Raw genomic sequence first — 15,651 nt, 5'->3', positions numbered from 1 at the left:
AACAAAACACAACAGAAAAGCAGTCAGGAGGAAGTTGATTGAGAGGGGGGGGGCTTATGGATAGAGAGTTGAAGAGGTGGGTTTTGAGGCGGGACTGGAACAGGGTAAGGGACTCAGACTCACGGAGGTCTTGGGGGAGGGAGTTCCAGAGCTTCGGGCTGCCACAGAGAAGGCTCTGTCCCCGAAGCTCCGGAGTTTGGCCTTGGGGATTGAAAGCAAACCGGCTGAGGAGGATCTGAGGACCAGGGTGGTTGGTAGAGGGTGAGGAGGTCAGTGAGGTAGGGGGGGGGGCCAGATGGTGGAGGGCTTTTGTAAGTGAGGACCAGGAGTTTGTAATGGATGCGGTGTGAAACGGGGAGCCAGTGGAGTTCTTTGAAGACGGGGGGTGATATGATGCCATGATTTGGTGTGGGTGAGGAGTCTGGCGGCTGCGTTCTGGACACGCTGGAGTCTATTGAGGGAGGTGGAGCTGATGCCGTAGAGGAGGGAGTTGCAATAGTCAAGGCGGGAGGAGATGAAGGCGTGAATGAGTCGCTCAGCTGCAGGGCGGGTGAGAGAGGGACGGAGTTTGGCAATATTGCGGAGGTGAAAAAATGAGATCTTTACAACATGACGGATGTGGGGCTCGAGGGAGAGGGTGGGGTCAAATATCACGCCAAGGTTGCGTGCCTGGGTGGAGGGGGAAACAGGGGTGCCATCAATGGTGACTGTCAGGTTGGGGTTTTTGCTGAGGGTGGATTTGGATCCGATGAGGAGGAGTTCAGTTTTATTGCTGTTGAGTTTTAGGAAGTTGTGTTGCATCCAGGATTTTATTGCAGTCAGACAGGATTCAATGTGGGTGAGGGGGGGGGTTGTTGGGGATTTGGTGCTGAGTAAATCTGGGTGTCGTCGGCATAGCAGTGAAGTCCAGGTTATATTGGCGGAGAATCTGACCAAGGGGGAGGATGTAGATGATGAAGAGGAGGGGGCCGAGTACTGAAACTTGGGGAACACCTTGGGTGACTGAAGCTGTGGCAGAGGAGTAAGTGGGTGTAGCCATGTCTCCGTTATGATCAGGATGCAACAGTCTTGTACGTATTTATTTTCAGACATCTGTAGGTTTAGTTCATCCATTTTGTTGAGGACGGATCTGGCGTTCGTGAGAAAGATGCTGGGGTAGCGGTTGGTTTGTGAAGTTGTCTCCTTAGCTTAGCCAGTTGACCGGACCGGCATCCCCCGCTTCTGCTTCCTGCTCCTTCTCCGCCTCCGATGCCTGGTGGAGCCGAAAACAATCCACGGAGAGCCCGGTGTCCTGGCTATCTCTTCCGGTATATTGTGGGAGTGCGAAAATGCACTTGTTATCGCCACATTGCACTGTAATCCTATCGTAAGTAGGTCCCTGCGGCTGTACATAGGATTCACACTGCTAACCGTAACATTGGCTAGTAGACATACGGACGAAAACACACATAGAAAGCAACAAGAAAGGAAGAGCTACGAGCCGCTGCGACTGTGCGCGCCGCATCATCTCAGAATATGTACATTTTGCTGTATGATGTCCTTTTGTTGTTCATGTTTTTATGTCTTCTTGTGGAACCTACTGCTGCAGGTCTCCCTTGAAAAATAGATCATTGATCTCAATGGGATTTTACCTGGAAAATAAAGGTTTTGAATTTAATGAAAGACCATTTGAGCAAATTTCCCAACATTTTAGGAAAACTGTTGAAATAATCAAATATCAAATACGACGAGTAGAGTTTAAATAATAATTAATCTGAGCAATACTCTATGTAATAATAACTAATCTGAGCATTACTCTATGTAATAATAACTAATCTGAGCAATACTCTATGTAATAATAACTAATCTGAGCAATACTCTATGTAATAATAACTCATCTGAGCCTCAATTAAAAAAGGTGAATGTATTATGTATGGTCCCCGACGTCCTCTACAGTGGATATACTGTAACATTTAAAAATAAAATAAATTATAAAAGTCTAAATTGTGCTGTGTTTATAAGTGTTTAAATCTGCAGGTGGGTGAAATCAGGCTTAGGGAGTAACGTATTACATGTAACGGCATTAGGTCATCAGGATACAAAATAGGCAAATGTATTCCCTTACAGTTACAGAAGCAAAAACAATCAGATAACAGGTACATTTATGTAAAACAGGGCTCATTAACAGGATAGCAATGATACAAAACATTTAGAAATAAAGAACAATACATCAAATCATCCTATATCTCTATATGGAAACTTTGAGCCCTCAATCCAAAGGTTCATCAACAGTCAGTGGTTAACGTATACATCAGAAAATCAGTATGACAAAAACATTAAACATATTGTCCACATATTGATAAAGATGGAGTTCATTTAAGTCAAATAGGAATATTGTGCAACAATGTTAATCCAGTCAGACAGATTTTTCTCATGTGTGAACTGTCTTAAGATGTATTCATTGACCTCCATCAGCTTATGTTTCCATGTGTTCAGCTGAGCTGCTGATTGGAGGCTCTGCCTCTCCATTATCCTCAGTTTGAATTTCATTAAGCTGTGAGGACTGATGACCAATCACACTTTGTGTCTTTTGAAATCAATACACCGTTTAATATTTTGTCACAAACAAACATTGCAACTGTATATTTTCTCTCCTGTGTGGACTCTCATGTGTGTCTTTACATTTCCACTCTGTGAAAAAGCTTTATTACAGACTGAGCAGCTGTGTGGTTTCTCTCCTGTGTGGATTCGCATGTGTTTTTTTAAATTTCCACACAATGCAAAATATTTGGTACAAACTGAGCAGCTAAAGGGTTTTTCTCCTGTGTGGATTTTCATGTGTCTCTTTAAATCTGTATTTTGTGAAAAAGCTTTCTTACAGACTGAGCAGCTGTGTGGTTTCTCTCCTGTGTGGATTCTCATGTGTCTCTTTAAGTCTATATTCTGTGAAAAAGCTTTCTTACAGACTAAGCAGCTGTGTGGTTTCTCTCCTGTGTGGATTATCATGTGTGCCTGTAAATGTGCACTCCGCAAAAAAGCTTTCTCACAAACTGAGCAGCTAAATCGTTTCTCTCCTGTGTGGATTCTCATGTGTGCCTTTACATTCCTACTCTGTGAAAAAGCTTTCTTACAGACTGAGCAGCTGAATGGTTTATTTTCAGCACTACGGCTTGAATCACTGACAGATTCATGTCTATTTTTCATTGAGTTTGTGCCTAACGCAGGTTCTCTGGTCTTTTTCCAATCAGCACTATCTTCAGTGTCAGGTTCAGAAGAGTCTCCAGTGTCAGGTTCAGAAGAGTCTCCAGTGTCAGGTTCAGAAGAGTCTCCAGTGTCAGGTTCAGAAGAGTCTCCAGTGTCGTCCTCAGTCTTTGGTTGTAAACTGCTCTCTGGATCTGAGTTCCTGGCTGGTTCTGGTCCTCGACAGTCATTTCCATCAGCTTCTGTTTCCATGTGTTCCGTTTGTCTTTGATGAGGCTGTGAGGACTGAGGTTTCTCTTTATCATCTTCACTCTTCACAGGGTCAGGAGTGAAAGTGGACTTGGTGATATCAGCCTCCTCCAGCTCATGAAGCTGCTCTCCCTCCTGACTGATCCTGAGTTCCTCCTGTTCTCGCTTAATGTGTGGGAGGGGCTCTGGGTCCTCCTGGTCCTGACTGGTGCTCAACTCCTGCTGGTCAGGGAGAACCTCTTCTTTAACCACCACCACCAGCTGGACATCTGCAGGAAACAGGAAACGCAGTCAGAAAAAACTGTTACAAATCTAATCACCATTACAATGGGAGACATTTTACAGCCCTACTTAATGCCTTTGTTTTTACACTTTCATATCATCTTTCTTAGTCCCACCTATTGTATATTTTCGTTGTCTCAATTCACCTCATGTAGCCCAACCCCTTTCCACTTCCAGTTACAAATGAAAAAGGGGGTTTTTCTTCTGGTTTAGCACTAGCTGCAATGTAAACAATTAATTGTATTTGGCATCGTTAACAGATACATTACGCCTATAGAATGGTAATACTCTATTACTAATACAAATCCTGCATTCAAACCTTATTTAAGTAAAAGTACGCAAGTATTAACAGAACAATGAACAGCACCTTCTTATGTAAAAGTAATGATACGGCAATAACATTTTAAAGTAAAAACAAAAAGTTATGATATAATTAAAAAAAGAAGACAATTTACAAAATATCCTGTAACAGTAACAGTTTTTAGAGTTTAGCAGCCAGGTATATATATTGCTCATTGCCAAAAGTGCAATAAGAGTTTAGCATTTAAGGGGGGTAACACGAGCATTTATCTAAACATCTGGTAAAAGTGCACCACATTCAGACGAGAAATGCACCATTTGACTGTCTTTCTGGTAGCTCTATAGCCCCCATCCACGAGTAACGTTTCCACGTCAGGTATGTTATGTATGCTAGCAGCAACACACGGAGTTCATACCTTAATATTCCTCCAGAAGAACCGTTAGGCCTTTTGCAGCATACCTGTATGCCCCACCTGTGTTGCTCTGTACTACTGTATTTTTGCAGTAAATACTTTTTTTATTTGTACAGTTCTGTAAGTTCACATTATTTACAATTTGTTTATTACCTTTTTTCTCTCAAAAGAACCGATAAGGGTATCATTAACGAACCGGATCGATAAGCGGTATCGATAAAAGTAGTAGTACCGTTAAAACCTTAACGATACCCATCCATAATAACAAACTAAATAAAATGTTAATGCCCTGGAAGTGGCAACTAGCTTTGGTTTTATCCATCCATCCATCCATCTTCTCCCGCTTATCCGTGGTCGGGTCGCGGGGGTAGCAGTTCCAGCAGAGAGCCCCAAACTTTCTTTTCCCTGGCGACATCAACCAGCTCTGACTGGGGGATCCCAAGGCGCTCCCAGGCCAGCGAAGAGATATAATCCCTCCACCTGGTCCTAGGTCTACCCCTTGGTCTCTTCCCAGCTGGACGTGCCCGAACCACCTCAACTGGCTTCTTTCGACGCGAAGGAGGAGCGGCTCAACTCCGAGTCCCTCCCTGATGACCGAACTTCTCACCTTATCTCTAAGGGAGACACCAGCCACCCGGCGGAGGAAACCCATCTCGGCCGCTTGTATCCGCGATCTCGTTCTTTCGGTCATGACCCATCCTTCATGACCATAGGTGAGGGTAGGAACGAAAATGGCCCGGTAGACAGAGAGCTTTGCCTTCTGACTCAGCTCCCTTTTCGTCACAACGGTGCGGTAAAGCGACTGCAATACCGCTCCCGCTGCTCCGATTCTCCGGCCCATCTCACGCTCCATTGTTCCCTCACTCGAGAACAAGACCCCGAGATACTTGAACTCCTTCACTTGGGGTAAGGACTCATTCCCTACTTGGAGTGGACAGTCCATCGGTTTCCTGCTGAGAACCATGGCCTCAGATTTGGAGGTGCTGATCCTCATCCCAGCCGCTTCACACTCGGTTGCGAACCGATCCAGTGAGTGCTGAAGGTCGCAGACCGATGAAGCCATCAGAACCACATCATCTGCAAAAAGCAGTGGTGCAATCCTTACTCCACCGAACTGCAGACCCCCCCCCCCCCCACGACTACGCCTCGAAATCCGATCCATGTATATTACAAACAGGATTGGTGACAAAGCGCAGCCCTGGCGGAGGCCAACCCTCACCGGAAATGGGTCCGACTTACTGCCGAGGACCCGGACACAGCTCTCGCTTTGGGAGTACAGAGATTGGATGGCCCTGAGTAGAGACCCCCTCACCCCATACTCCCGCAGCACCTCCCACAGTAACTCCCTGGGAACCCGGTCATACGCCTTCTCCAAGTCTACAAAACACATGTAGACCGGATAAGCGTACTCCCAGGCCCCCTCCAGGATCCTTGCGAGAGTAAAAAGCTGATCCGTCGTTCCACGACCAGGACGGAATCCGCATTGTTCCTCCTCAATCTGAGGTTCGACAATCGGCCTGACCCTCCTTTCAAGTACCTTGGAGTAAACTTTCCCGGGGAGGCTGAGTAGTGTGATGCCTCTGTAATTGGCACACACCCTCTGATCCCCCTTTTTGAAAAGGGGGACCACCACCCCGGTCTGCCACTCCTTCGGCACTGTTTCCGACTTCCACGCAACGTTGATGAGACGTGTCAACCATGACAGTCCCTCAACACCCAGAGCCTTCAGCATTTCCGGGCGGATCTCATCCACCCCCGGGGCTTTGCCACTGTGGAGTTGTTTAACGACCTCAGTGACCTCCCACCGGGAGATTGGTGTTGATCCCCCGTCATACTCCAGCTCTGCCTCTAACATAGAGGGCGGAGTTGTCGGGTTCAGGAGTTCCTCAAAGTGTTCCTTCCAACGCCCCAACACTCCATCAGTTGAGGTCAACAACGTCCCATCCTTACTGTACACAGCTTGGATGGTTCCCTGCTTCCCCCTCCTGAGGTGTCGGACAGTTTTCCAGAACAACTTAGGTGCCGCCCGAAAGTCCTTCTCCATGTCTTCTCCGAACTTCTCCCACACCCGCTGCTTTGCCTCGGCCACGGATGCTTTGGTTTTATGTTTGATTAAATTAATGTTTTTTGAGATGTACAAGGCATAATTTAAATGCTACTCTGTAAAGGGAATAGGCCTACTACTGTTAAAAACAACCTTAATTGTTTAAAGTGGAGCTATCATGCTATATTTGAACAATATATTGTAGGGCCATACCTATACAAAGTATATAAATATTGTTTTTTTTTCAAAATACCAAACAGATCCTGCATTTTAGCCATGCCTCATTTTGCTCTATTTGCTCTTTCTAGTCCTGTTTTTGCAGAGGGCTGATTCTGTGAGCTGCAGCTGACCACGCCCCCCTGCAGGAGAGGGGAGTGTGCTTTGAGATCAGCTGCTGGGCTCTCAGAAGAGGGGGAGAAAAAGAGATCTCTGCCCTCCGTGTTTTATCCGTATATGATTATATAGAGTCGTTATTAATTTGTTTTAAAGCTCAATAAATAACAAAGAAGACTTTTGACCGGCACTTTTCGAATTTTGTCTGGAAGATTTAAACTTTGTTGACCGGCGAAAAAAAAATCTAACTGAAACTCTGCCGCACGGTCCCCTCGTTCCTTGGAAGAGGCGGAGAGGTGAGAGAAGGTTGTGCTTTCTGAGACTTGGTGAGTTCCCTGACACACCGGGGACACATATTCATGTATAAAACATGTACAAAAGTGCATTTTGCATGATAGGTCCCCTTTAAAATAAAAGTAAGCATTACACTACTTCTGAATTCATTATTGAATTGCGTGCATAACAATGCAATTATTCGCAGAAAATAATTTGATTAATCATGATTAAAATGTTTAATCGTTGCCCAGCAATAATAACAAGTGTTACCAAAGACTTTAACCCGGGACACCTGAGTACCGTGTTGAGCAGTGCGAATCGGAGCAAAAGCCTCAGCGGCGTCCTGCAGGCAAACCCGCTGGGCCGACGCCGACCAGGGAGCCGATGCGTTAGGGAGGAAATCCCCTGGAACCCTCAGCTGCTGACCGTAGACCATCTCAGCCGTGGAACACTGCAGATCCTCCTTAGGCGCGGTCCGTAGACCCAGCATTACCCAAGGCAATTTGTCGACCTAATTGCCGTCCTTCAGGCCGGCTCTGAGTGCTGCCTTCATGGAGCGATGGAAACGTTCACAGAGGCCGTTAGCCTGAGGGTGATAAGCGGTTGTCCTGTAAAGCTTAACCCCCAAAGAACTCGCCACGGCGTTCCAAAGCTCAGACGTGAACTGCGAACCCTGGTCTGAGGAAATGTCAGACGGGGGCCCAAAACGACACAATGAAAGCCCGGGCTATGTCACCTGCCGATGTTGACACAAGAGGGACTGCCTCCGGCCAACGGGTCGTCCTGTCCACCATGGTAAGGAGATAGGAAAAGCCCTGAGAGGAGGGCAATGGACCCACCAGGTCGATGTTGACGTGGTCAAACCTCCTCTCTGGCACCAGGAAACGCTCCAAAGGGGCCTTCGTGTGGTGGTGCACCTTAGCGCGCCTCCAACTGGCGGGAACGACTGGCCACGGAAGGCCAGTGGAGACGTCGCACAGGAGAGTATCGACCGCGGCACCGGAAACCACGTCTTTCAAGCGCAGCCCCAAGCTATCCTCCTTCAGGGCCTGGATGCCGGGGTGCGTGACCTGGTCCGGCGCCATGCGGGTATAGTCCAGGCCCAACTGGACGGCCCCGATGACGACCCTAGAGAGGCAATCTACGACCAGGTTTGATTTGCCAGCCACGTGCTTAATGTCTGTGGTGAACTCCGAGATGTAAGAAAGCTGCCGCTGCTGACATGCAGACCAAGGCTCTGCCACTTTTGACATGGCGAACGTGAGTGGCTTGTGGTCAATAAACTACATAAATTCACGGCCAAAAAACGGAAGTGCCGCACGGCCAGCCAGAGTCCAAGGAGCTCTCGGTCAAAATCGCTGTACCTGCGTTCCCTGGGCGTCAGCTGAAAAAGGCGAGTGGCTGCCAAGCGCCCTCCACCCACTGCTCATGCACCACACCAACGGCGTAGTCCGATGCGTCAGTGGTAATGGAGATGGGAGCCGTGGATGATGGGTGCGTCAACAGGGCTGCACTGCTGCAACTGAGCCTGCGCGGTCTTGACCTCCTAAAAAGCCACCTCAGTATCTGCCGTCCAGTCGATCTCCTGGATGGGGGCCTTACCCTTCAACGCCTCATACAGCGGCCTCATACAGCGGCCTCATACAGCGGCCGCATTATGTGGGCGGCCCGGGTGATGAAACGGTGGTAGAAAGTCACCATCCCCAGGAACTCAAGGAGCACGTGCGGGCGGGGAAACGCCGCAACAGGCTCAACCTTCGCCGGCAGGGGTGCTGCACCACCTTCGGCAACGCGGTGTCCGAGGAAGTCAATGTCAAACACCCTGAATAGGCACTTTGCAGGATTGATTATCAACCCGTGTTGGCTGAGCCTCGTGAAAAGGGCTCGGAGGTGGGACAGGTGCTCTTCCACCGAAGGCGGACGAGAATGTCATCCAGGTAGACGAACACAAACGCACCGAATCCATCAAGCGCTGGAACATTTGAGCGGCATTCTTGAGCCCAAAAGGCATCTGCAGGAACTAGAACAACCCAAACGGCTTTATCACTGCCGTCTTGGGAACGTCCAGGGGATGCATGGGCACCTGGTGGTATCCGCGCACCAGGTCCACTTTAGAAAACACCAGCGTAGCGGCCAGATGCGCTGAAAAAAATGCGTGTGTAAGCAGAAAGCTTACACACCTTCCGGCGCAGACTGAAAACTCATCTCTTTCGACTCCACTTCGAGCGATATAACTATTAACAAAGCACTTATATACTAATAAAGGACTGGCTTATCTAAAGCCAGTTGAGTAGCACTTGAAATGTGTTTGCTCTATGAAACCTGATGTACTTATTCGGCAGCCCTGGCGAATAATAATCGATTATTCGACCGAATATTAATCGATTATTCGACCGAATATTATTAATCGACCGAATATTATTAATACAGGCTGTAGCCTGTATTATTAATAATAGCAGCATTGCAATAAATAAATTGTGCGTGCATCGCGCATCTTCAAATGGATGCACTCAAAATGCATTGTTGAGGTTGAGCTGTGATAGACCAACATCTTTTCGCAGAGCTTGCATTTAACTTCCATTGGATTTGTAAGTTTGAAGTAGTTCCACGAGGAAGAACCATTTTTACCTGCCGCTTTGTTCATCTTTAATCGCACGTGTGAGGGAGAGGGGGGGTGGGGTCGGTGTGTAGCGTGCTGCAGCAGCAGTCTGCTCTGCACGCAGGCTTCCTCCAAGTTTACAGTAAAACTAACTGGTGGTGTGACCAATGGCCGTTTAGAATTATTAATACTATTACTATTATTAGCATTAGTCTATATTTTGGTTGAAACTAAGCCAGAAAAAAATAAATAAAACATAAATAATAATAAAAAAATATATAAATAAAATCGATTTTTAAAAATAATATTCGATTATGGAGACTGTAACGAATATTCGAATAATCGAATAATCACTGGCATCCCTAGTACTTATATGATTCTGTTTTCTTCAAGTTTATATTTTGTTGGTCGAACGCACTTATTGTAAGTCGCTTTAGATAGCGTCAGCTAAATGCAATGTAATGAAAAGTCCTGAATGTGCGGCAACGGGTAGCGGTCAGGTGTCGTGGCGTTGTTGAGACGGCGGTAATCCCCACACGGGCTCCAACGGCCTTACGGCTTGGGAACGATGTGCAGAAGAGAGGCCCAAGGACTGTCAGACCGGCGGACGATACCCAGGCGTTCCATGGTCAAAAACTCCACCCTCGCTACTGCAAGCTTAGAAGGGTTCAACCGCCGGGCCCTGGCGTAGACTGGGGGACCTTCGGTGGTGACGTGGTGCCCGAGGAGGGGAAAATAAATGTCTGCGTCACAAAATCCCAGCTTAACCGCTGTGCTCCAATACACAAACACATAGGCCTTACGCCGTACGTGCGAATGGGACCGCCATTAGCCGTCGTCAACCGCGGTCCGTGTCCCCCTCGAGCGACGTCCTCCCTCGACGCAGGAACCACACTCCGTTGAGCGTCCGTGTCACAAAGGAAAAAGCTTCCTGAGACACTGTCGCTAACGAAGAAAAGCCTGCTCATGCCGCCAACGCTCAGGGCCACTACTGAGCGCCGGCTCTCCCGTTTCCCGGAGGTTTGTAACTGCTGGGAGCGATGCACTTCTTTGCCCTGGCCCCGAACGTGGTAAAAACACTCCCTGGGTCCCCATGCCGGCTTGGCACCGTCACGGCCAGCCCCCCCCAAGCCTTCTTAACTGGTGAGGGGGAACCGAGCATCACAGCTCGCGCCTCTAGCCAGGAAAAAACGGTCGGCCTCTTCAGCCAAGGCGCAGGGTTCAGTAATGGACGTGCTGGCAAGCGCCGTCTGAACCCGGGAAGGCAAGTGGCGCAGGAACGTCTCCTTAAACAAAATCTGGGGATCCTCCCCCGCCAGCAGATTCAGCATTTTCTCCATGAGCTGAGATGGCTTGAATGTCAAGAATATGGCGGGCCCTCTCCTTCGCAGATAAGCTAAATGTCTTAAGGAGAAGGGCCTTAATAGCCTCATATTTGCCATGGCTTGGGGGGTCTGCAATAAATCCAACCAACCTGGACAACGTGGAGCTCCCCAGCGCTGCTACCAGTGAAAATATTTCAGATCCCGTCACGGACCTGTCAGCAGGCAAAGTGTGCCACCACATGTGCGAACCACGCTGCAGCGGCATGCTCCCAAACATCCGGCAGTTTAACATAAACATCGTGATCAGCCATGTTCATTAAGTCTTCGGAATCACGAAAACGTCAGGGTCACCAGTGTGGAGCCGATGAAAGGGAGTCAGAGGTGGTGTGTTCAGTATGGAACTCCACACTTGATTTTCCATTAGCATGAAGACAAGACTGTGGTCAAGCCAGCCTCCACTTGGGAAAACACAGTCAAGCCAGCCCGCACGTGATAATGGGGTGCGCGAATATTAGAAGCATTACGGTAAAATCCCAGCGCTTACTCGGTCAATAACAAAAGCACCTATAAAAACAAACCAAACATATTAAATTAAGAAATATGTACTATATAATGTGATCAATAATTATTTAAAACAAACTACGTATAACTACCACGAGTAAATGTAAAATGTAAGGAGTTTCAAAATAAAAGTCCTTTGAAATCTCATATTGAAATCTCATATATGAGCTATCAGCCCTGTGTTTAGATAAGAATAACACGAAATCTCTCCCTGATCCAAGACTCATCTCACTGCAGGGTGATAGAAGGACACCCCATCTACTCACCCAGAAAAAACCAGGACATTCTGATGTGGAGTTTCAAAATAAAAGACCTTTGAAATCCCATATATGAGCTATCAGCCCTGTGTTTAGATAAGAATAAAACGAAATCTCATCAGAACATGAGAATACACAGGTGCAGGCAGAAAGAAGGAAGAAGCAATGCGTCCCCCGACAGTCTTAGCCTATAGAAGCTCAGATATATTCTATTTCTTTTTTTTCTTCTATTTAAAGATTATTTTGATTCTGTACAATGAGTCCATGCTGCTGTGACAACCCAATTTCCCAACTTGGGATGAATAAAGTATCCATCCATCCATCCATCCATTTTGAAACTCAACATCAGAATGTCCTGATTTTTTCTGGATGAGTAGATGGGGTGTCCTTCTATCACTATTATTATTATTATTGATCTGTGTGAATCTTTGCTGTACTGTTTTTTTTTTCACGCTTACCCTGTTGCTGCTTTGTACAACTGAATTTCCCCTCGGGGATTAATAAAGGTTCTTCTTATCTTATCTTATCTTATCACCCTGCAGTGAGATGAGTCTTGGATCAGGGAGAGATTTCGTTTTATTCTTATCTAAACACGGGGCTGATAGCTCATATATGGGATTTCAAAGGTCTTTTATTTTGAAACTCCAGATCAGAATGTCCTGATTTTCTCTGGGTGAGTAGATGGGGTGTCCTTCTATCACGCTGCATTGAGATGAGTCTTTGATCAGGGAGAGATTTCGTTTTAGTCTTATCTAAACACGGGCTGATAGCTCATATATGGGATTTCAAAGGTCTTTTATTTTGAAACTCCACATCAGAATGTCCTGATTCTTTCTGGGTGAGTAGATGGGGTGTCCTTCTATCACCCTGCATTGAGATTAGTCTTTGATCAGGGAGAGATTTTGTTTTATTCTTATCTAAACACAGGGCTGATAGCTCATATATGGGATTTCAAAGGTCTTTTATTTCGAAACTCCACATCAGAATGTCCTGATTTTTTCTGTGTGAGTAGATGGGGTGTCCTTCTATCACCCTGCAGTGAGATGAGTCTTGGATCAGGGAGAGATTTCGTTTTATTCTTATCTAAACACAGGGCTGATAGCTCATATATGGGATTTCAAAGGTCTTTTATTTTGAAACTCCACATCAGAATGTGCTTTTGTTATTGACCGAGTAAGCGCTGGGATTTTACCGTAATGCTTCTAATATTCGCGCACCCCAAAATCACATGCGGGCTGGCTTGACTGTGTTTTCCCAAGTGGAGGCTGGCTTGACCGCAGTAAGACAAGGTAAGTACATCTGCTTGCTCTGTCAAGCTAGTATGACAACCTCCACACGGTCCCTTCACTCACTGGTCCGTGTTGCAACACACAATAATACCACGGTGAATTATGTCCCATAATAATTGTAAGTGGGCTAATTAACACATTGATACTACTGTGTAATATATGTGTACATATATATTTAAGAAGTACAATATAAGAAAAGCACACGTTTTATTTGTGGGCCATATTTCATTAAACTTTTTGAATTAGCTGAGGTCCAATTCAAAATGGCCAGCGGGCCACATTTGGCCCCCTGGCCGTAGTTTGGACACCCCTGGTTTAAAGTGTTAATTAAGAGTAAAGGGAACAGACCTGCTCTGTGTACCCGAAGCTGAGGCTGTAAAAAAGCGTCCAGTAGTTCCTGGAGTCTCTCGTTCTCCTCTTTGGAAAGAGACAGCTCCTCCTCGAGCTCTGCTATCGTTTTTTCAAACAGAGCAAATATCTCTTCAGCAGCAGCAGTGAGTCGCTGCTTCTTCAACGACAGCAGCATTTGGACTTTACTCATGTTTAATAGATCACCTTTTCCTGCAAACTCCGTTAAACACACCGTTTCTCTCTCCATCAAACTCTCAAACTGACTAGTGGTGCTAACGTGTTTCAAGCTAGCATGCTAAAATAGCTCCTATAGTCCGAGGTGATCCAGAAAAAAGAGCACCGAGTCCATTCCGAGGTTTATCCAGACACACAGATGATGGATCAGTAGTGCTGGAGCTCACACACACTTTATCGGGAACACAGAGAGAGAGAACCGTAGCGACGAGACGCCTCCTCGATTCAGGTTAGAAAGAGATTATTCTTCTTCTTCTCTTTTTTAATGGCGGATCGCAAACAGCTTTTAGTTGCATACCGCCACCTACTGTACATGAGTGTGAATCATTATTTCATTCCATCTTTAATAAAACAAAATTGCGAAAAATAAAAATAAGAAATCATTCAATAAACAAAACGATCATCCATGATCTATTCTAACCTAATGTTACATTATTTTTCCTACCCCAGTTTCCCTCAGAAAGGTAAACAGTGCCTTTCTGGTAGCTCTTACTCCCAACATACCAAACACACTCCACTCCCTCTCTCCCTCTATAACTTTATCCTTTAGTTTTTCTTTTTCAGCTTTATAGATGTCACAATGTAATAAGATATGTTCTACTTTTTCTTTTACTCCACAGCTCCCACACTTGTCACTGTTACTTTTCCCCATGACGTACAGCGTACCATTCAATGCTCTGTGATTTAGTCTGAGTCTAGCTATCATGATTTCCTCCCTTCTGTTTCTTTCTTTATAAATATTATTGTGATTGTCTTTTGAACTTTATGATACTCTTTGCCTTTATGGTCGTTCTCCCACCTTTTCTGCCAGATCTCCATCCCTTTTTTCTTAATTATTGCTTTTCCTTCTCCTTTTCCAAGTTGAACTGGTAATGTTATTTCCTTTTGTACTGCACTTTTTGCTAATTTATCAGCACACTCACAGCATCTCTTCACGACATTCATACAGAGCAGTGCACCTTACTCTAGGACCTAACATGTATACAGAGCAGTGCACCTCGTCTGCGTCACTCTACACTCGTCGTCACTCTACACTCGTCGATCAGAGCAAGCGGAGCGCATTTTCGCGAGCGGAGCACTTTTCTCATCAGCCTCACGGAGCGTGGAAAGTGAGGGGCAGGGCTGCCTCTCTTCCGTCGACATGGATAGGAGGTTTACCTGTGCTGTTGTGGGGAGGTTTCTCCCGGGAAGTCGCGGAGAGACGGAGCGGCTGCACGTTGTTGCTTGGGCCCTCTTTTTCCACCTGCCCAGTTGTGCTGTGGCGGGGACCTGCTTCCACTTGTCGTGTGCTGCTGTCCTGGCGAGATTTTACCCCGGGGGGCGTAACGGAGAGACCGGAGCGGCTTCGCGTTCGGGCTGCGGCCTGCTTTACACCTGCTATAGCGGAGGCCTGTATCCACCTGCTCCACCTGTCGTGCTCTACGGTGCCGAGGACGTTTTACCACGGGGATATCGCGGAGAGACCGGAGCGCCTCTACGCCTAGAGCTGATCCTGCTTCGCCTATCCTGCTGTACTGAGGAGGTTCTGCACCGGGGATATCGCGAGGAGAACGGAGCGCCTCCACATTTCGGGCCTGCTTGCATGCCTATCCGGATGCTGTGCTGATCTGGGAAAATGGCCCATATCGTGATTCTACTGTGCCTGTTAACTGTTTTGGACTATGAGAAGATCTCTAGTCATTCTGAGAAGACTACTGGATTCAGGTCTGTTCTGCCACCTGCAGTGGGCATCCCCTGCAAAGGTTCGGATGTGTTGCTCAAACAATTACCGGGTGCCTTGTCACAGTCAATCTGCTCGACAAAATATGTTTGTCTTTTTTATTTTCCTGCGATGATGGTTCTTCAGGACTGCTTCTTAAGCTCTAATCACACTCCCGCAGACTTTTCCGGAGTTTCTAAATTAGATGACAATGAATGTGTGTCATTTAAGAGGAAAAGATGCCTGTTTTTGTTGTTGT

At 46.6% G+C, this 15,651-nt stretch overlaps 1 protein-coding gene across 1 annotated transcript; it reads right to left on the bottom strand.

Annotated features, from left to right (window-relative positions):
* Positions 1-2,592: 2,592 nt before the first annotated feature.
* LOC139434517 (zinc finger protein 79-like) lies at positions 2,593-13,928 on the bottom strand. The gene is made up of 2 exons (XM_071204464.1): positions 13,457-13,928; positions 2,593-3,698 (listed from the first exon to the last, which is right to left on the bottom strand). The coding sequence occupies exons 1-2, from the start codon at positions 13,704-13,706 to the stop codon at positions 2,599-2,601; spliced, it is 1,350 nt and encodes a 449-aa protein (XP_071060565.1). The 5' UTR covers positions 13,707-13,928; the 3' UTR covers positions 2,593-2,598.
* Positions 13,929-15,651: the final 1,723 nt, after the last annotated feature.

This window comes from Pseudochaenichthys georgianus, chromosome 9 (assembly GCF_902827115.2).
Source record: "Pseudochaenichthys georgianus chromosome 9, fPseGeo1.2, whole genome shotgun sequence".
Classification (NCBI taxonomy): domain Eukaryota; kingdom Metazoa; phylum Chordata; class Actinopteri; order Perciformes; family Channichthyidae; genus Pseudochaenichthys; species Pseudochaenichthys georgianus.
Note: the sequence above shows the minus strand (reverse complement) of the source record. Positions and strands in the feature narration are given on the sequence as shown.

Coding starts and splice junctions, on each gene's coding strand:
- LOC139434517 (XM_071204464.1), bottom strand. CDS start 13,706: ATGGAGAGAGAAACGGTGTGTTTAACGGAGTTTGCAGGAAAAGGTGAT. Junction 3,699..13,456: donor GCTTCGGGTACACAGAGCAG/GTCTGTTCCCTT, acceptor TGTTTCCTGCAG/ATGTCCAGCTGGTGGTGGTG.